Genomic DNA, 21,912 nt, shown 5'->3' with positions numbered 1-21,912 from the left:
TGGAATTTACTTGAAAATCTATACGCTGTCGAAATAAATGCCCCTGTGTTTATCTGTGTTATGCTCCATTCCACTCCACAGAAATGCTAACAGTACTGGCCGTTTGTTTGACTTTGTCAATCATGTATTAAGATACAGAAATGATGGACAGGGCAATTTGCTCCTTGTGAACGGTTCATTTGTTCGACGGCTCGGCCATGTTTAGACTGGGAGGAAGATTCAAATGTTTGAGACTGATCTCTGAGTTGCTGGAATTTGAGAAGTTTGAGACCAAGAATTTGATTCTTGGTGGACCTCAGTGCTGACTAGCAAATTCTCGTAATGAGAGCTTAAACCTGTAAAGGACAACAACAAAAAGACTCTGCTAAAGACACTCAAGAAGACAATGGCATCTCCCGTGTATTGCCCAAGACAGACCTCAGCAAAGTATGGCCCGGGGGCTACATCCCGCCCGCCCACAGTCTCTAACCAGCCCTCACAGTGACCATGAAGTCAAACATAAAATATGCAAAATGTTTTTGTTTTGAAATGTGTGCTTTTAGTTTGTGAGATTAAGAGCTACAACTTGTATCTGCAGTGTTGCCAACTTGGCATTTTTTCCAACCCCTCTAGAAAAAAAAGACACCAGCAAAAATGACAACAGAGGTCCTAATGTTAGCAACATTACTGGGTGTATCATTATTTTCAATGCATCATTATACATCAATGTCAATAATATTTGTAGATAAATTATAATATATAGAATATAATTTTTAAAGTGTTAAGATGCAATTTCAATGGCTGCATATAATTTTGTTTAAAATTCATATTTCCCAAACAATACATACTATATCTACACACCTTGCAACAAGACTATATGCTGTTTCTAAATACATTAAAATTATAATAGTCAAAGTTGGTGTTAGCATGTTGGCCTGGTCCTCGGCATGCGCTGCATTTTCAAATGTGGGCCCTTTGCAAAATTACACGCCCACCCTTGGCCTATTTGAAAATTGTTAGTCTAGGGCTAACACAGACAGGCTAACAGAGGTCGTGGGTTCAAATCCGAGCTCCGGCCTTCCGATGTGGAGCTTGCATGTTCTTCTCATTCTACGAGAACTCTGGTTTCCTCCTACATTCCAAAAACATGTGTGATAGGTAACTGAACACTAACGCAGTGGTGGCCAAGTCCAGTCCTCAAGAGCCCCTATCCATCTTGTTTTCCATGTTTCCCCTCTGCATTACAGCTAAATCTAATGATCAGCTAATCAGCAAGCTTTGCAGAAGCCTGATAATGATCCTGATCATGAATCAGGCGTGTTAGTAGAGAGAAACATGGGGAAAAAAGCTGGATAGGGGCTCTCGAGGACCAAACTTGGGCACCCCTGCTCTAACGCCACTGGATTGAGGACTACTCTATAGGTGTGAATTAGTGTGAATGGTTGTTTGTCTATGTGCCCTGCATTTGGCTGGCGACCAGTCCAAGGTGTACCTAGCCAGCCTCTTGCCCAGTCAGCTAGAAAGGGTTGACTCCATGTCCCCTGGTTGTGACCTTAATGTGAATAAACAGCATAGAAATTGTTTTAGTTTTAATTACTGTGTTAGTGTGAGACTATGCTACATTTCAATTTACAGTTATGAGCACAACTGTAAATGTACACAAGCGAAATGTTGCTTAACACAGAAATATGTATGAATCAATTCACATGCGCATCTCTATTCCCATCAACTTCAACCTATAAATATCAAAACACTATTTACTTTGGATTTTATGGGCATTAAGCCTTTTTCTCACCATACAGTGTGCTCATCAGTTTACATAAATTTTCTCACATAATTATATGTACAGATACAGAACTCATGTAAATGCTGCAAATTCAGAATACAAATGCAATATATAGAATATCATGTACAGACATGCGGGGCTGCACTGAACAAATAATTTTTTGGCGTGGACTTTAAATATACACGTATGTAGAGTTTTAGGCATGTTATGCAAGTATACATGAATTTTTAGTTCACTTTTCTCCGTTTCCTCCGAGGAGACCCCTGCGCACCAGAAGCTTTGGTGGGCTGGGGTTCTGACTCATAGGCTCCTGGTTATTGTACATGGAGGGTCCTACTGCACGACTGAAGTGGGGGCAATTTCAGCCAAGATGGCGCCTGAAGTTGGTTACTTGGATGCGCTGTACCCAGCCTAAGGTCATTGACAGCATTATCTTTTAACCTGTGTTTTTGTCTGCTTCCTTGTGGAAATGGGATGGGTTCTTGATTTTGTGCCGCAGTGAGTTGCCATTTTTATGTACGAGATGCACTGCTGAAAGTTTAACATTTAGTGTAATGGAATTTGAATTGCACAGCTGTATACTCATTTCTGAATCATAAATGCCACATGACTTAAACATCGAGCAAGCAGGAAAACGTGGGTTTCAGGCAGCTGCAAATGTAGGGTTTGGAGACCAACTAAGAAGGAATCTTTTGTAAACCGATATATCAGCACAGTCATGACCTCAGCCTCCAAGCATGAATTCTTTGTATTATCAGTAAGTTTGAAGGCATAGCTTTCCATGATAAGACAAATGATGTGACATGCTGGAACATAACATGCAGAAGGTTCAACGCTCGAGTGTTTTTTGTGTGTGGAGACTGTTTCTAAACATTCACAATCCAAATTTGATTAATGCACTTAATTGTGTTACAATTCAAAAAGCTGATGTCCTTTTGGGTATGACTAGAGCATAACAGTACAGCAAAGTTCAGGAGCGAGTCTGAACCAAAACAGCCATTAAACCATTAGCAGGAGACCTTCCAGGAGTGATGCTCTTGTGAGCCTGATGAAGACAGTGACTTAGCTCATGTATACAGCTGGTGTTGCTGCTCAGAAAGGCTCTCTGTAGGTCTCCAGGGAATGTATGATGGATTGGGGTCAAACTGTGCCTCCAGGGTCTCAGCTGCGAGTGTGGCCATAAAAACACTTGGGCACTAGCATACTCTGTCCATTAGCTTAAAAAAAAAAAAGTCACGTGGCATAATGAACTTCCACATGGCGCTATGACCCAATATCCCGTTTTAGTAGATACAGAGCTCAATGAGTGGATAATTTGACTATAAAGCATAGCCAAGTCTGTTACTGTTAAAATATATATAAAGTTATTTAACTTGTTTGCAATTATTTTTTAACATATCAGCAATGTTTTAAAAAAGTGGCAAGTATTAATTTTACAGCAATATTTAAATACCGCCAATGGCATGTACACTTAAGTTCAGTGAGCTTAGGCCGTTCAAAACATAACAAAAATAAATAAATTGCAGAAATGCCAGCTTGACAATTGTATAGAGTAAAAACAAACACCAAATCATCTAGAGCAGTAGTTTTATATTGTGGCAGAGAATGTTTATTTCTACACATTAAATGCAAAGAGGGCCTGATTGTGTCAAACCCCAGAGTGGAAAAATAGTGTATTAGGTTACGCAATATAAATTTACCATTACAGCTCAAGACTATTGCAAATTCTTCACGAGATTTTAGAGTAAAGAGTACCCTCTGCTGGTAGGAAACTCAAAGTGCAGTGCCACGCGTGAACTCAACATCAACCTCTAGTGGTGAACAAAATGTAAAAGAATCAAACGTCTGGTCAAAACATTTAATTTGAAACAGTCAAGAATGTAAAGCACATCGAACGTTTGCTGTACATGGTACATAAGTTGAACAGCATATTTGCAAATAAGTTTACAGAAGTCTTCCGGGGCAAACAGTAACAACTTGCATAACCTGGTGCAGGTGTAAAAATCAGGAACGTGAAACTCTCAAAGTCAATCTTTACACAGAAATATTTAAAAAGGGAATAAAAGCAGCATAAAATTGATTAAAATGTGTGGGGGGGCAAATCTGTACAAAAAAAAAAAAAAAAAACACAACCCCAAACTCACTTTGAGATTTGCATCGCAAGCTCTTTGACTACAGAACTCTTCAGATGGGCGATTGTTGCAATCCTCATCTGCTTTGATGTAGAGTACTTTTCTTTGACAGCCTGTGAAGTCAGATCAGAACCTTCTCATACATTGTTCTAAAATTGAAGCAAAAACAAAAAGGTCAGCCTCTTACCATATGCTTAGTTTGTCCTTCATTCACCTTCACAACAATTCTGGCAATGTGGGCCATGACTGGAACCAAACTGTCTAAGGTGTAGTCCATGTAATGCTGCAGCGTTGCATCCTGAAGAGAATTCACATGCATCCTCACTTCACCCATAGCAATTATGACAATCCAAACATAATTTTACTACAATCTTTGGTGGTGTATTCCAGCAAGACATAGTGAAAGGCAGAACAATGAGATTCTTTCACAAGGAAGAAAAACAAGAAATGTGGGAATTAAACATGCATTGCCTTTTGCTAGGAGGTGGCTCTACTGCTACAATGAAAATTAAGTTTATACATGTCTCCAGAATGAAAATCATAGTTTAAAATGCTATCAAAGTGTGGGAAATTTTAGTTTATTTGGCTAGAATAGAGTAAAGTGTGTGGCAGTCTCAAGTACATTGCCAGCGCAGCACTTTTTCCCCCACACATACATATAACCACAGGTGTCAGAGTCTGGTCCTCTAGGGCCTGCATGTTTCTCTACTCCAACACACCCGAATCAATGATCAGGATCATCATCTGGCTCCTGCAGAGCTGAAATATGAACTAGCAGTGTTGAAACTTCTAAAACATGCGGGACTCAGGCCCGCGAGGACCAGACTGCACTAGATTAAGTCTCAACTGGTTGAAAGCAAAGACCTAGCCGCCATCTTGAAATCAGGAGTCTCCTAGACACTTTTGAGGTACTATAAAAACTTAGCTCAAGTAGTTCACCGATTTGGACAAATTGATTGAAACTGACATGAGGTTTTGATGGCACTTTTGTGTACCCAGACAAAAGGGTAATTTTAAAATCCACATTAACAGATTTTAGTATCTAGTTGAATTTTTTTTATTTCATGTTTTGAAAAAAAAAAAGCTGCTTGTTACTTAAAAGCCAGAATACATTTTGCTTGCGCGTTAGAGCAGATCTATAAGGGTTCCCTTGCTACAACATTCACTTTTCATGGCCTTGCTCATTTGTAAAGTAGTGTACCCATTTATTTTATGAAGGTTCGAACATTTAAACAAGAGAAAAGTGTGCGGTGAGGGGTTTTGAAGCCTTAAAATATTTCCTAGCATTGAATGAGGGAACCATTTTTCTTAAAAACAAATAAAAAATAAACACGCAATAAAGAGTACATTACAAGGTTTTTTGTTGATAGGCCCCAGAAATACTGATCATGGAAAGCCCAACGGCAACACTCACCCATTCACCGGCATCCATGAGCTTGAGTGTAAGAGCCAAAGCTGCGCTTGCCGTCATTGAAGGTGGGTAATGAACCATTTCGTAGTCGATCATAGTCAGCTCCAGCAAATATTTTGCCATTGTGTGTTGCTCCGCAGTCACCTTTGTAGACATGCCAGACAGTTAATTTGAAAGCTTTTCTTTTATATAAATTTAAAAAAAAAATCTGTAACACACTTCATGAATTTTTGAAGCCCTCCTGAGGAAGTGCAGGGGAAGAGGGCGACCGAGTTGAAATTTCAGCACACGCAGGATCATCATTTCCATCTCTCGGATTTGGGCAGTCGTGTAAGCCTGGTCTGTCACTAAGGCGAAGTCCATGATCTCTGGTGGATACATCTCCTCATACTTTGAAGCAAGGAACATGGCAGACACTCCGACAAGCTGCAACTTATTCTTGGTGACTGGGTTGTCCTTTGAAAGTGAACACAGATTTGTTAGTCACATTTGACGTCTCACAAAGCAAGCACTTCATGAAGATTTACCTGGAGAAAGCGGTCAATTAGTCCCACAGTCATATACATTGTCTCTTGCAGCAGGCGGAACTTCATGGCTACTTGGACTAGCCAGTCAATAAGTATGGCCCGCATATTGCCGGTTACTTCCTGGCCATTGAGATAACTGGGTCGGACATTCTGCTCAGCCTAAAGGGGGAACAGACAACGTGACATCTTTGCAAAGTGTCATAGCTCAAACTTCCAAGTCCACTAGTACAAGTCAAATATGCATTAAGCTGTACGGGTTAAAAAAAATAAAAAATTAGAACACACCTTTAAAATGTTCCAATAAAGCCCCAGTTAATAATAGACAAATTAGTTTAACAACTCAAATTAATTTCTCACCTCCAGCTGACGCAGATACTTGTATATATCCTTTACATATTCACTGCAGAGCATAGGGTTGTCACTGTCATCGGCATCCACATCTTTGACAGTGCTGTACAGAATGACATCAGAAAATGCCTGACACAAGTCAGCCGGCTCACAGCCTGAAGTCTCCATTGGAGTCGGCGATACAGACTCAGGTACCAGCGGCTCAACCTAACAGCCATGAAGGGGTGGTTTATCAGTTCAACTGCTACAAATTGACAACCTCTGATGGATTAGCATTACAATTTACCTTTGCCACAGCAACATTTTTTGGTTTGGGCTCAGCTTTTTCAGTCACAACGGGAGGCTTGGTCTTTTTAACAGCCTGGGCCTTAACTACCTAAAAGTGGACACCAGAATCAAATATTACACAGTGACTAATATGTATTCGAAACATGCACTGTGGAAAAAATTTAAACCAACAGACATTTACTACACTAAAAGCATAGTTTCTCAACTATGGCCTGCTTCAGAAATGGTGGGGCATTTCAAGATGGCCGCAGGGTTTTAATCATAGCAGTTACAAAAGTGTGGCTATAAAAATGCTAAATGCTTTAGTTGAGCAGTTATTAAAACTAGATTACAGTAGGTGGGAAAATACAACATTACCTTCTTCTGGGGTTCTTTGTTAACTGGGACGTTACCAAGGTCCCCAAGAGCGGCTCGACTTTTAAGTGTGGGCCCAGTCACTGAGCATGTCTTTTTTCCAGGGAGGTCAGTTCTGGTGGAAGCCAAGCGGTTCTAAAGACAAAAGGGGGGGAAATGAAATGAAAGTTGATCAATTTAGAGGTTACCGTCAAATATGACATCGACGAAAGGAAATAAGACAACTAAAAGCAACAAGTGCACAGAAACAGAAGCTGTATCACGAGCACGAACATGTTAAGAATAAGATCAAACGAAAGTTCAACATTTACGCCGTTGCCACGCCGATAGATTTGTAAATTACTTACTCTGGTAACACGAAATGCCATGTTTGGTCGTTGCTTCTCAGGCTCAGCGTTCGGTAAACTGCGATGCACAAAGCACTTTGATAGGGAGCTGCTTGTCTTGGTTTAAATCCTTGCACGCTGCTACCTGATTGGCTGGCTCAAACTGTTGGAGCACCTGATTGGTCGAACGCATCTGCTCTAAATGCGCTCCCTAGACTCCAGCAAAAAAAAAAAAAGAGCGAGAAACGAAAAAAAAAGATGATAGTTAAAAACATAAAACATAAATAAATACGACCCACTAGCCTGATATGATAAACATCAAATATAAATATATACATACAAATATCGTATTTTATAAAGTCTTTGGATTCTGATGGTCACGTGGCCTCACTTCACTTCCCTTTCCTGTTTTTCTGTGACGTAAATATGTTACACGCTCACGCACACAAAAATCAAACCATCTGTAGGCTCTGTCACTCTATCAAAATATTTGCTATATAAAATAAAATAATTTAAAAAAAAAAAGAAATTGTTAAGGATTAAGGATTTCGTTTCACTTTTAATATCGTGAAAGGGCCCAAATTGCCGTATCCGGAAATCAATGTAAATCAGATGTAAATCATCAAATTTGTTACAAAAAAATGTACTCTTGGCAAAATGTCTTATTAGTTGAGGAAACACCATGTCCCCCACGCGCTCTCCATCCCTTTTGTATGGGGAATTAGCGCGCCCCCTGTGGATCCTGTGTAGAAGGGATGTTTCTTATGTTTATGAATGTATGCAACCTTTCATGTCCACTCAGAGTGCAAACTGATGGTCAGATTTGCACTAAACTTCAAATAAAACAATAGCAATAATAGTTAATCACGCCGACTCGACTTACCTTTTAATTGTGTCAAAAAATCTATGAACGTGTGATTTTGACAATCATGGGGTATTTTGACCTCCGGAACAAGCACAGAAAATCTCAACCAAATTGAGTTTACTGTGACGGGTCAAATACAGAGGTCAAATTTCGTGTGTTGACCTTTGTGCTAAAAATAGTAACATATCCCACAATCCCATGCAGTTATCCATATTTAGAGTCTGCATTTACAGGAAATCTTATGTTCACGATAGCGCGTGCCATCTCGCATGTAATCTACTGTATTCCGAAATTAGTGGAACATTAAAATATCACAAAAATCAGGACAATGATTCACGAAACAAGAAGTCTTTCATTCTCTTCAAGGAGTAAACTGCTGTAATTTGGGGTGGAAATTTCATACCTGGACGTTAAGCGTTTTTTCTTTTTTTTACCCAGATTATTTTACACCATTTTACACGGAACTACTAGAGTCTAGAAAGCTATGACCGGTATGTTTTGTAGGTGGGTTTGTGACGCTGCATAAACCAAGTAGACACTATGGGCCGAATCCATTAAATGTTTGTGTGGCTTTTGCACGGCGCTAACCAGTATAAATGGAGCAATCCGGGAGTGTCTAATCCACAAAGCACGTGCGTCACTAACTGAGCAGCCAAACAAAATGCAACTCGTGCAAACTGCACTCAACTGTGAAACTTTGTAGGCGTGTTTGCGCCGGTATACAATTAGAGCAATATCCTTTTTAGAGGGAGCAAACTGCGGATGCAAATGAAGAGCAATTTATGGAGCTATCAGTGGATTTAGCATTTTTAGTGGATTTGGGCTGATGTTTGAGTGACCACTAACCAGACATCCTGTTTTGGCCAGGACCTCCCTGTTTTTGAGCCTTGAGTGCTGGTGGATTTCGCCAACCTCATTGTTTTGTCCCGTTATTAGACTTTTTTTTCTTTTTTTCCCCCATGTGTATGTCAGTGACATTTAGACATAGTTTTGTGGCTCCCAATCAGAGACTTTTGTGCATCTGTTTTGGAAATGTACATATGCTCGCAAGCTATGGCAAGATGTTTATTTTTGGACAATATCTTTTGTAATTTTGAGCTTTCCTTACCAAATGTTTTTTTTTTAACTATGACAATTCATTTAAAAAATAATATTATTTGATTAATATTTTTAATATATCATGCTAAGTTTTGTATTCATAAGTGTAAATTTGTAAAGTCTAAACCAATTTTTTTTTCTGTTTTTGAAAGAGATAGAAGTATATTTACAGTCCATTTCTACTTCCAAAACTAAGAAAGCTGTCAAGACCTTAATATTGTGTTCTCATTTTGGTGTTTTTAATATTTCTTAGTTTAAGACCCCTGGGAATTTATTATTATTATTAAAATTATTATTATTATCCTTTTCCTTTTACTGTTATTGTGAGATTGTTGTGAATGTTTGCCATGTTTTGGCTTTTGATTTCAACTTGTTAAATAAAGCAATTTAAAAAAAAGTAGTGACAGTAGGCTCCGACATGAGAAAATGCGTTAGGTAATTACGGAAGCATATTTGTATTTATGGAGGCGTATTGCTTTCCACACCAAGAAACAAGACCCATATCACGTTTTAACATGATAATTTTCACGTTTTTACATAAGTTTCATGTTTTAACATGATCATTTCACGTTTTAACATGATAAATGTTAAAACATGAAAACTATCATGTAAAAACGTGAAAACTATCATGTAAAAACGTGAAAATTATCATGTAAAAACGTGAAAATTATCATGTAAAATTATCATTGATGCATATACCGAAAGGTTTTAGTTTGTCGTGTCGAGTCGACATGCCACATAAAATTAGGCCCAGTGTTAACATAAAGACGTCGGATCAGGTGATTTCTCCACCTTTGCTTAACACCACGGGGGTCTAAAAACTTCAACACGTCTCACAGTATTCTGGGTCACAACATAACCGGATGCAGTGGAGATGGTGTAGGACCTACGTAGCCGTGAAGCCGTCCGTGCCCCTCCAGCTGATCCAGGATAAACGACGCTACCTCCAGCAGGTCCAACTGATTCTTCCTCCTGTACAGTCCCATGCACTTTATATTCCGTCTGAGAGTACGCATACTTATTATAACTCCTGCTTAGCAATTGTAAAATCTCGCCATGCCTTAAACCAAGCATGAAATAGAACTTAATCAAATTGTTTAAATGAACTGCGTTATCCATTCTGCAGACGCGCCGCCGTTCCTCTGCTACTACTGCTTCATAGCAATTTTTCCCGTTTTTACATAATTTTCACGTTTTTACATAAGTTTCACGTTTTAACATGATAATTTTCACGTTTTTACATGATAAGTTTCACGTTTTTACATAATAAGTTTCTTGTTTTAACCTAATATTTATCATGTTAAAACGTGACATGGCTCTTGTTTTTTTTTCTTGGTTGGCAGCATTACGCTTCCGTAAGAAATAACCTTTTAGAATGTTAAAAAAAACAACATTTTTGCCCTTTCCACCACAATTGTAGCATTAAACAATGGCACACGTAGTAAGCTTTATCACTGGGTGAATGGGCAACTACAATGAAAGCATCAATGCAGCCTCTCATCATGGCTTCTGGCTAAGCATTGTGGGAAATGTGGAAAATTCCTAATCCCTCATATGGCTGTACATAAATGGCAAAAAATAAACCATGAATTAATTTCGTTCATTCAAATTTACAACAGTTTATTTATTTTTTTGTGGTCGAGTTGAGACTAACCCAGCCTTCAAGTGCTATGGGAAAGATGGAATTTACCACTCGGAATCTTCTACTTACGACCGAGTTCTGTTCATGTTGTTATAGAAAAAAATACACATAGCAACTGATGTACTCTTTGCTCGTAAAACCGAACAATTATGGCAAATAATGAGTTGTAAAGGACATGACATTGAATTGTGTATGCTACTTAAATATGTAGATTCTAAAACAACCTGCTAACAGACGTTAACGCCCTTATAAATGTTAATATTTCTTGCCATTCACAAATCCTTCGGCGCTTCCGCCATGTTGAAACTTGAAAAGTCCTCACAGCTCGGAAACTCCGGTATCAAAATAAATTCCCAGTTGTCCAGTGCAAAAGACGACATGAGGGGGCGTTCACGTGCAGTTTTCTACTCGACATGTGGTATTTACCATAATTTCGATAACACATGAAGGCACCAGTATTGGTAGTATACCAAGCAGCAAATTATTCTATTTCAACCCTTTCATCAGTTTCAAATCTATTCTTGAGTTGTGCACTCCATAATCCTGCGACAGCACCCAAACGCATCTGCACGGACTAATCCGTGGTCAAACGTTTACCATTTCCATGACGTCCACCGGAAGTGGAGTCCCTCAACGCAACATGTAACAAAACAGATGCAACCTCGGATCAGCTAGCTACACAGTTCATACTAGGACGACAAGGACCCTAGCCGGGGTAGAGTCCAATCGTGGGACAGACGACGAGAAAAAACTAAATAGACGGCCCTAGTTGTGTTCCAACATCAAATTTGTTATTCCGTTTATTCTGAGTAAACCAACAGTCATCTGACATAGGAGGTAAGTCAACTTCACGTGAGCAAGCTAGCATTGCTTGTTGTGTCTTGAGTTTCCGAGGTTACTTTAACATTATCGAATTTTCTTATTTTGAAATTATATTTACATTTAATTAAATTGCATCGTCCTAGACGACGCAGAAATTGACTCGTTTAAAAGTTGTTTCGTCATAAACTTGTAAATTAAATCGCAAATTAATGATGTCGATAAATACATGCAGCGCGGTTTATTGTGGTTGTTTTGTCTATATATTCACCGACATTTCTGAAATTAAAACAATACTATGTATAAATTGATTTAGTGACGTTAGTTAAACTAGAACGAACAAGACATTTTCAAGAGCGTACGAGTACATTCTTGTAAATTTTGCCCCTTTCTTTGTACTTTTAGAATTTGGTTAGTATGATACGTACGTACACATAAAAACAACAAAAATCAGAAGCTAAGGGCTTTCCTGCTAACATCACTACTAGCTAATATTAGCAAAATCACGAGAAGCCCCTCACGCAGTGTATTTGGCTAACTATCGTTAGCTTATTAGCTACTAGACGCAAAGTTGTGTCGAGATACATTTAAAGTAAACCATATGTTTTGGCACTTGACGCTAAGATAAATTCGTAATATATATTGTTCATCTTTAAAAAGCGAATGTTAAAAAGCGATTTAATACGAAAAAGTAACTGTTGGTGACAGTCATTAGCGTGCTAGCATGACTCAGTGGATTTCCTCAAGTGACACGATTGTGGCCTGTTCGGAAGGAAGCGACTGGTGATTGCAAACGTGTTTATTTGTGTATTGTTCAACTCCCTAGAATATAGCCAGGTAAACAGTCCAATTATATTTGTATGTGCTGTTAGCAGGCTGTGTTGTAAACGTTTTCAGGTTACAAGTTCGTTAACATTTGGTGGGATGATTGGTAGCCTTTGTGTCGTTGTTGTAAGCATGCTTTGTATATTGTGTTTATTCGCGGAATATCCGTAAGTATATACATTTTGCGGTGCGTTATAGTTTTACTGACGCAACACAGTCATGTAAAAAATGAAGGAGCCATCCCCAAACTGTTCCCTTGAAGTGTGTGGCATGGCATCGTTTAAAATGTCTTGGTGTATTGAAACCTTTAAGAGTTCCTTTCACTCCAACTGTGGGGGGCAATATTTTGGGGAATTCCACACTTTACTTTACAGAAGAGTTGAATCTGTTATACAGTCCTGCTCACCGTTATTGTCACCCATTAAGTTAAAGTACATAACCTGGAATATTTTCTGGAAAAAAATGAATCAAGTAAATCATTTTATTTTTTATTTTTTATTTTTTAAAGGGAACTTGTGTTTTAACCGAAAGATCAAATGATAAGAAAAACTATTTAAAACAATTGGCAAAACAAATAATAGAAAACTTATGTCTCTAGTATCGGCACCCTTTCCTGTAAATCAGTATGGAAACACATTGTGACTCACCTTCGGTAAAACACAAATTAGATTTCCCTGTTCTAAATTATCTGTGCCCATTTGGCATGAATTAACCCATGAATGATGACTTTGATGTTTTAAATAGCCACCTATTTTCCCCCTTTCCTTTGATAAAATCATGAAAACAAGGGAGCTGTCTCACAAACACAAGACCTCCAAAGGGCATAGAGCCATCTCCAAAGATTTTGGTAGCCCTGTTTCAGCAATGCGTAATGTTATTAAGAAGTTTGACGAGCATGGAACTGTCAAGGACCTTCACGGACGTGGGGGTGAGAGATAAATTGATGACACATCTTTAACAGTTTGTACGAATGGTAGACACATCTTCAACAGTTGGTGCGAATGGTGGAAAAAACACCACGTCAAACATCCAAAGACCTGAAAGCCAAACTGGAACAGTCTGGGATCATGGTTTCAACAAGTACCATACACAACACACTGAACCAAAAACAGGGCTTCATGGTTGAAGACCATTCCTGAGACAGACATAAAAAAGAATGGCTAATATTTTCCAAGGAGTACCTGGACAAACTATAATTCTTCTGGGAAAATGTTCTTTGGACGGATGAAACAAAAATAGAGCTTTTCGGCAATGCACGCCAACAGTTTTTTTGCAGACAGCGCAATGAAGCTTCCAAGGATAAGAGCACACCTCCCTACAGCATGCTGGAGGATCCATAATTCTGCGGGGCTGCATTTGGTACTGGAGGCCTTGATCATATCAAAGGAATCATGAAATCTGAGAATTTTCAAGACATTCTAGGGCAGGGGTGCTCAAGATCGGTCCTCGAGAGCCCCTATCCAGCCCGATTGAAAATCTTTGATATGAGCTGAAATGTGCCATTGGGAAAAGAAAGTTGCAACATTCAAGAGCTTGAACAACTTGCAATGGAAGAGTGGGGGAAAATACCAGCGAAGAAGTTGCAAGGAGCTTAGAAATGGCTACAAGAAATGTTTGGAAACTACCATCACTGCCAAAGGGTGTGCAACCAAATATCAAAGAGGGGTGCCATTATTGCTGCACATGCTGTGTTTTCTATTTCTTCTTTAAAATTATATTATGCAAGTTGAAAAACAAATTTCTTTGTTGAATTACTTTGGACATCCAATTAAAAGGTCCTAATGATATAAATTTGATACAATTCTATTTATTTCCGAAGATATTGTCGAGATTAGTGTTGTTCCGAAACTGTTTTGTGGCCACCGATACCCAGTTTTGCAGTATCGGCCGATCCCGATACCGTACCAATACATTGTTTTTTTTTTTGGAAGGAGTGCCAATAACAGTGAGCAGGACTGTAGCTGCAAAGGGGGGGATTGATCTGCTATAGAAGCAAAATTCGATTAAACCCAATGGATTAAAATGAGATGTCACTTAATTAAATTCATATGTGATTCAAGGCAGGTGAGTGAATACATATGGCAATATGCATTGTAATTGCCTCAAATTTCTTCTATGAAGTGTATATTTTGCCGTGAATCACGCAAGACACAAGTACCAGTTCTGCGCCAGTGAATGTGTAGTGCCTCGTGATCGAGTGGTTTCCGCCATCGCCCCAAAAGTGCGAGGCGACAGGATCGAACACCGCTTTTTACATTTTATTCGTATTTATGGTTAGAGTTATGCTGCTAGGGCCGATAATGGCCTATGCTCCGATGGTTATGGCAGGGTATGTCGAAACAAAATGAAAACTTCGTGAAAAGACACATAAGGGCCTGAAACAAGGCAGGGACCACATCTAGTCCGGCGATTGGCCAATAAGAGCTGTTGACGGCAAAATAGCACTAACAGGAGAGTTGCCGGTCACGGCAAAATATCCACTGCCTTTCTTTTTAGTAAACATTTAAGTATTAACGGAGCTCAGCAGATGACAATTTAAATTGCCATAAACTTTTGCATTCAAGTATTTTGGTTTTAGTGTAGTCTGGTAGAAATGAGACAAGTCACACAACTCTTGATAATTAGCCAGCCATCTTGAGAAAACCAGCAAAGCGTGGTACAGGCATACCTAATTTTCTGCATTATACCAATTATTAAAACTTGAGACTGCACACATAATAAGGGAAAAATCAGGATGCACGTTCTTCCTGCTCTTATAGTGTGTAGTGTTGTATAATTGATGACCAACACAACATAACCAACCTTATGTTATCGCCACCAACAATCATGAGTCTCCTCACCCAAGTCTGATGTATTATCTAGACTGGCCTGTGAGAGGCAGCATTTTTTGCCACAGGGCATCCAGACTGTCTTGTAGTAGAAAAAGAAATGAAAGAAACCAAACAAACTGGACCTTTTGTGTTTAAAATAAGGCTTTGTCATTGACAAAAAAAATCCTTAGGTTTGTTCAATTTCATAATTGCACTTTTACATACCGTACACACACACACACACACACAATGCTTCAAAAAATTTTTTGTCTCTCTCTCTTCAGGTCAGTTCACCAGACATCACTATGGCCCAGGAGACCAATCAGAGCCCAACTCCTATGCTCTGTGCTACCGGCTGTGGTTTCTATGGCAACCCGAGGACTAATGGCATGTGCTCGGTTTGCCACAAGGAGCACCTGTCACGACAAAACAATGGAGGAGTCAGTTCCCTGAGTGCTGTGGGTAAGCCCTACTGTGTCTTTTTTTGTGTTTCCACCTGCATGGACAAAAGTGCTTGCACTTCGGTGCATGTTGTCCTCACCTGACATGAACATATTTTTTTTTGACTTATGTCTGTGATTTGAATTAAATGTTAGCTGAATGTTTGGTAGTGGAAGACTAAATTGTCATTGCGTTGGTTGTTTTGGCCACTTTTACATCTGTTGCCTACTTTGCCTGCAATTTGTTACAGGGAGTGAACGTGCAATTTAGTGCCTGCTGTTTGGTATCTGTAAATCAAACCGAACATCATCCTCCTAAAAACTTTTAAATGTCCAAATGACATGGATTATTACAACAGGTTTACCCATGATTTCCAACTATATACTAAGCAAATAGCTAATTTAGATGCATACAAGTTGAGAGCCACACATTTGGATCTGTTGTGTGATTGTTTTGTCATCCTATCTATCCTGTCTGCCAGGCAGCAGCAGTGGCCCCACAGTCGAGGCTTCAGCAATCCAGAGGTTAGAGGCCACCTTGAATAATGCTGCAGCAGCGGCAGTGGCTGCAGCAGAGGTTGCAGCTGAGGCGGCAGCTTCAGCCAAGGCTGCTGCAAATGAAAATCTCAGGTGAAATCTGCTACAGAAGCAAAACTCTATTAAAATGTTTAGATAGTAATTTTCAATGTTGCCTAGATAAATGTGATACATGGAATATGGTTTGATGGTCATAGTGTACTTCATCTCATAGTGCGTTTCTGTTTTAAAGTGGGATGTCAACCACTGTTTCTATAACACAAACGATGGCTGAGATGAGTCTCTCGTCAGAGGACAAAGAAGCATCGGGGAGCAAAACAGACCTCACAGATCCTGGTGGGTATCACATTTTGAATTGTTTGTTTTTGCCATAGCTTTAAAAAAATCAATAAAGTTTCCAAAACACAATTGCCTGTTAAAAAAGTGAACATAGTCTTTAATGTCAAAACACACATTTAGGACAGACATGATTGAATAATGAGACTTCTTCTTTCACATCGATTGGGTATGTTCCATCTTCAAACAGTAGCACCTTCAGGGTTACAAATCCTTAAAACTAACATTTGAGTTGGTTTAAACTGGTTATAAACAGGTTGAAATACAATAAGCTTGCTCTTAACAATAGCAAAAATTAGTTCTACAAAATATTAGTGCGATTTGAAAGAAATCTCTCCTATAGTTTTTGGTTTATGAGACGAAGTGACGTCAGAACCACAGTAGCGATTTTTCTGTCTTGTGCAGCACATTTGTGTACGCTAAGCCTGGTTTGTTAAAAAAGTGGTCAGTAGGAACAGCAACTGTGTCGGCTGTCAGAATCAAAGGGTGCAGTCATTTTCATCTATTAAACTGTCTTTCAAAAGTAATCCATCTCTCGCCGTATTGCTTGCTTAGCGGCTAAACGCTGGCAATAGGTGTCGTAGAATACAATTTTAGCGTAACTAAGTAAATCTTTTTAGCGTCCTTAATTAGCGATTGAACTTGATTTCAGGCACGGTTTGCGAGATGCCACAACTCAAAAAACGAGCCAAGTTAGCCTTTACGCCACAACATGCTGCCGGTAGCAACTTCAAAATGGACATATCTCAAGACACTAATGTATTACTGCATTTGGAAAGATTTTATTTTGAATTTGGCCTCATCACTTTAGATACACGTTCCGTCAATGTTGAGCATGAACAATTGTTGCTGCTGCTGGCTTGACTAGGTTTAGCATTTCAATGCATTATTATTTTTTCTTAAAAAAACGTTTTTATTGTGTAGTCAAAACTAAATTAAAAAGAGTTGTTCGACAATTCATGTAGGTGCAAAAGTAAGTTAACCCTGAGCTGTGTTAAAACAAGCAGTCAAGTAGGATTAATTGGTAGCTAAACTAACCACTGAAATGAGAGGTTTAGCAAAGAAAATTTTATTTTTTTAAAAAAAAATTTTTAAAGCTTCTTCATTCCAGTGTGAAGCAGATCATCTGCAACTAGAGAACACTGAAAATTCTTAAATCAACAACTTTTGTTCCAATCCATTATTTTCAATGTCAGTACTGTAGATTGGGGTATGACTAAACATTTAATAAGGGTATTTTAATATTTCATACAAAAAATCTGACAATGCCTGCAGGGTTCACAAACTATATAAAATGCATCTTATTCATGGAATTGAACGGTAAATGTTTTAATTGCATGTTTGCAGTGGCAAGTCAGACCACAATGACAGCTATTCATCCCTCCACTGCTGGCAGTGAAGAGTCCCAAGCCCCGGAACCTCCTAAACCCAAAAAGAACCGTTGTTTAATGTGCCGCAAAAAGGTTGGCCTTACAGGTGAGTCGAGCCTATGATTAGACTAGGAAAGGGTGATACGACCAAAAAATGATATATTTTTTTTGTATTTTAATTTTTTTTATTGAAGTAATAAACCCAACAAACAATTATTTTAATAGTTTGATTTATTAAAATAATAATAATAATAAATGTTCATTCTGATTTTAAATCTGTTTTAATGTAAACCTAACATTCATGTTTGTGCGAAATAAAATAGATATTCACATTCCTTGTGCATAGTTGTTAATTATTGTTAACACTTCTTGTAAGGCACCCATCCAGCATTCTGCCACTTAAAATTACAATTGCTCACAATAACATTTGGATATAACAGAATTTAAGAACGACATATTTTAATAATCCAGAAGAAGAGTGTATTCATTTATACCCACTTTGATTTCACAATTTAGCTTATTTAGGATTTTGGATGCAGCATCTTGTGCCTTGCTCATGCACGACATTCACTGGTGTGCGACATGTTCACTGCATGCCGAGCTAAGATATTCTATTGGCCCTTGAAGGCTCTGAACCAATGGCAGGACAGCTTTCTAATGTTGAGAAAAAAAAACTTAGGTATCGGTATCGGCCGATACTGCAAAGCTGGGTATCGGAATCTCTATCGGGGGCCAAAAAACGGTATCAGAACGCTATTAATTTATTTGTAGTTTTCATGTCACGTGAGACCACTGATATTTTTGCCCTAGCTTGATTGTGTTGGCTCACGTCACCGTAAATATTACTTTCAATACCGAGGTGAGTACTTGATTAAAAATGTAATAACAATGTAGCATCTGCGGGTATATTTATCTTTAACACTGGGTCACTGTTGTAATAAGGCCTCATCTGGTCGTATCCTCAGCAAGCTGTATTTCTTTAACAAACTTAAGTTCTCCTCTTGTGGCGTTTCAGGGTTTGAGTGCCGTTGTGGGAACCTGTTCTGTGGCTTTCACCGTTACTCAGACCAGCACAACTGTCCATACGACTACAAAGCTGAAGCAGCGGCCAAGATTCGCAAAGAGAACCCTGTGGTTGTTGCCGACAAGATCCAGAGAATATGAAAACTTTGTACACAAAATGGACTTGAGCCCAACCTTCACTGATGGACCCCAACTGTCGCCATCAGTCATGGTTTTCTTTCCGTTGATTCATATTTCCAGCTATTGTTCGTTGTGTGATTTTATTTTTAGAAAGTGTTAGATAACGGTTAAGAGGGTTAATGAGGTCATGATCATGGTTTTCATCCATCCGTTTTCTAGACTGCTGCCCTTGATGGAAAAAGTGATTTAATACAAATGTGTTGAAGGTTGCCAGATGGTTGTTATGACCCCCCCTTCGTGAGAGCTTGGAAAGATGAGACAGTTACTGCTGTTGGCTCGTCATGCCATCCCAACCATGCTTGCGCTCTGCTGGCATGAGTAGCAAAGTGGATATTGGAATTATCTCATTTCTTCTTCGTTAATCAGGCCCCTTGTTCAAAATTGAACCCATCTGAGATGGTCAGATAAATGCATACTCTATTTGCAAGTCTGTCATTAACACACATCCATGTTGCTAACACAATATGACAAAACTTTTGCTATGTGGCCATGTGAATTTTTTTGAAAAATATATGAATGTTGGCATATTGGCTTCATGCTCTTTAGGTCCTTAATTAACATGACTGTTGCTTGTATTGTCATATACCCCCACTTTTTTCACCAGTGTGTGTGCGAGTGTTGTCATATGACAAGTAGCCTAAACTTGAATAAGTTGTTTGCCTTTGACAGGGTTTGGTCCCACTAATAGTTTTGTTTTCACGTCATTTCTGAATGTTTTCTGCTGTTTAAATGTGAGTTGATGTTCACAATGTTGGGAGTGTTAAATTGTTAAGATATGTTCATTTTGGAAAATATGTGAATGTTTGTTGACTGAGTATATGCAATGAGTAGTGTTTGCGTTTGCTCATGAATTATTTTTGTGGGGAGAGGGTCTGGCTGCAAGTTTGTACAAACATCTTTATTTATATACTGCAGTGTGTGTAATCTTCCAATAATACAGTTGTATGATGTAAATAAATCGTGTTCACAAAAATTACAGCAAGAGTTTTTTGGCTCTTTCATTTTCAGATTTCTGAAAACGAGTATGTTTTACCTACAGTGAATATACCATAGTGTGGGTCAGAAAATTAGAATATTGAGGAAATGTCCATTTATTTCAATAATTTGTTTCAAAAAGTGGAACTTGTATGTTAGATTAGTTAACCATGCACAAAGTGAAATATTTCTAGCTTTTGTTAAAATTTTGATGATTATGACAGACAATTAAAAACAATAATAATACAGTGTTTAACAAATTTAGAATATTTCATGTGACCAACAACAAAGAATCGCAAACACAGAAATGTTGACCTTGTGAAAAGTCTGTTCAAGTCATATGTCCTCAGTACTTTGTTGGGCTCCGTTTTTCGTTGACAGCATCAAGGCGGCGGCGCATGGAGGCGATCAGCGTTTCTCAGATTTTAGTTGTTATTGTAGCCCAAGATTTGATATTGGCCTTCAGGTCGTCTGCATTTCAGGGTTTTGTTCTCTCCTGTTCCTCTTGACAATTAGGACTGGCCCAGGGCATAGGTGAACTAAGCGGTCGCCTAGGGCGCCCTCTAGTGGAGGGGGCGCCAAATTGCAGGGTAAAAGATTTCCCCCCCTCAGGTTTTTTTTTAATAAAGTATGTAAATGACCCTGCTATTATTTTTGTTTTTGTATTGCAGATTTGCGGTGTTTTATTGTGCTATTATAATATAGTTCATACTTTTATTTAGAAGGATACAGGAAAAGGTCTCATAAACCGGTAGGAACTGACGTAAATAACCGACGTACTTATAGAGCATTTTATTTTAATTATTTGACATTATTATATTACATTATTTATATACGTTATATTATACCGCATATATATTCATAATTATTTTTGTTATAACTAACAATCTACACTTTCGCCTATGGCACCAAATCACACTGGCCCTGTTGACAATACAACATCAATTTTCAACGGTGTTCAAGTTAGGTTAGTTTTCTGGCCAATCAAGTGCTGTTGATCCATTGCTATTAAAGCAGGTATTTGTAGTTTTGGCGTTATCCAATTGTGATCCCACTTGAGCGCTCACTCCTACCTTCATGTCATGTTTGCTTCTGAGCTATGACATGCGTGTGTTGATGATGATAAATGAACCGATCCTTCGACAGGTGTATGTGTTACAACATCCAGTTACACTGATTAAGCAGATGCTCATTAACTGTCATTGCCTGGTGTCTGCACGCGAGTGGAAATAGGATCTCTTGCATTGAAGCGTCCATGGCCACGGGTCACATTTCCACACCTCACCATGAAACGGCAGGTTTGGATGCACCCATCCGACCGGCCTGAGTGCCCTCTTTCAACAGCACAAGGAGCTCAGGGTGGTACAAGCCACGCAGGCCTCGCACCATTAACAAACAAAGGAAATACAAGTAAATCATAACATTTGAAGCTTCCTTATTTTAATGGCATATTTGTTCAATACAGAATTACATCATCAAAAAGAACAAGCCATTTCCAACATATTACATTGGTCGATAATTTGTAAACCAAATTGTGACTTATGAGGTTTCGGACAGTGCTTTACAACATAAAATGGAATCTTGTCCTAGCTGTGTCCAAGGGTTTTTACTTTCTGGACCTGGATTTCGCAACACTGCATATGTGATACACTCATTTTGTAGGCTACAGTATTGATAAAAATGGAACTAGTTACTGTTACTTTAACCATTGTGTTAGATGACAGGCTTTTCCCCCATTCATGTAAGACAACAAACAGTGGAGCATGGCCACAAGAAGGATGAAGTGGAGAAGTTAGTTAAAATAATAATAAAATTGTATCTTGATTATTAAATAAAAATTA

The 21,912-nt window shown here is 38.7% G+C and overlaps 2 protein-coding genes across 3 annotated transcripts; one reads left to right on the top strand and one right to left on the bottom strand.

The window, feature by feature from the left end:
• Positions 1 to 3,609: 3,609 nt before the first annotated feature.
• On the bottom strand, positions 3,610 to 7,335 carry ccnb1 (cyclin B1). Its single transcript, XM_077543085.1, has 9 exons — positions 7,173 to 7,335; positions 6,829 to 6,960; positions 6,470 to 6,559; positions 6,193 to 6,390; positions 5,836 to 5,994; positions 5,528 to 5,764; positions 5,312 to 5,452; positions 4,085 to 4,195; positions 3,610 to 4,010 (listed from the first exon to the last, which is right to left on the bottom strand). Exons 1-9 carry the CDS (start codon positions 7,191 to 7,193, stop codon positions 3,906 to 3,908), a joined length of 1,194 nt encoding a protein of 397 aa, XP_077399211.1. The 5' UTR covers positions 7,194 to 7,335; the 3' UTR covers positions 3,610 to 3,905.
• A 4,018-nt stretch (positions 7,336 to 11,353) lies between these two features.
• On the top strand, positions 11,354 to 20,072 carry LOC144034154 (AN1-type zinc finger protein 5-like). 2 transcript variants are annotated; one of them, XM_077542720.1, is made up of 6 exons: positions 11,354 to 11,593; positions 15,495 to 15,672; positions 16,133 to 16,280; positions 16,420 to 16,523; positions 17,871 to 17,999; positions 18,909 to 20,072. In XM_077542720.1, the coding sequence occupies exons 2-6, from the start codon at positions 15,516 to 15,518 to the stop codon at positions 19,055 to 19,057; spliced, it is 687 nt and encodes a 228-aa protein (XP_077398846.1). In that variant the 5' UTR covers positions 11,354 to 11,593; positions 15,495 to 15,515; the 3' UTR covers positions 19,058 to 20,072. The 2 variants fall into 2 exon arrangements, with proteins under 2 accessions (XP_077398846.1, XP_077398847.1); XM_077542721.1 differs by lacking the exon at positions 11,354 to 11,593 and adding an exon at positions 12,153 to 12,412.
• Positions 20,073 to 21,912: the final 1,840 nt, after the last annotated feature.

This window comes from Vanacampus margaritifer, chromosome 14, assembly GCF_051991255.1.
Source record: "Vanacampus margaritifer isolate UIUO_Vmar chromosome 14, RoL_Vmar_1.0, whole genome shotgun sequence".
NCBI classification, from domain to species: Eukaryota; Metazoa; Chordata; class Actinopteri; order Syngnathiformes; family Syngnathidae; genus Vanacampus; species Vanacampus margaritifer.
The sequence above is the reverse complement of the archived record's forward strand: the minus strand, read 5'-3'. Positions and strand labels throughout refer to the sequence as shown.

Excerpts from the sequence above, each read along its gene's own strand:
- ccnb1 (XM_077543085.1), bottom strand. The coding sequence starts at position 7,193 with ATGGCATTTCGTGTTACCAGA. Across the intron at positions 5,453-5,527 it reads GGGCTTCAAAAATTCATGAA|GTGACTGCGGAGCAACACAC; the intron begins GTGTGTTACAGA and ends ATGTCTACAAAG. Across the intron at positions 4,011-4,084 it reads AAGGACAAACTAAGCATATG|GCTGTCAAAGAAAAGTACTC; the intron begins GTAAGAGGCTGA and ends CTGACTTCACAG.
- LOC144034154 (XM_077542720.1), top strand. The coding sequence starts at position 15,516 with ATGGCCCAGGAGACCAATCAGAGCCCAACTCCTATGCTCTGTGCTACC. Across the intron at positions 15,673-16,132 it reads CAGTTCCCTGAGTGCTGTGG|GCAGCAGCAGTGGCCCCACA; the intron begins GTAAGCCCTACT and ends CCTGTCTGCCAG. Across the intron at positions 18,000-18,908 it reads CAAAAAGGTTGGCCTTACAG|GGTTTGAGTGCCGTTGTGGG; the intron begins GTGAGTCGAGCC and ends GTGGCGTTTCAG.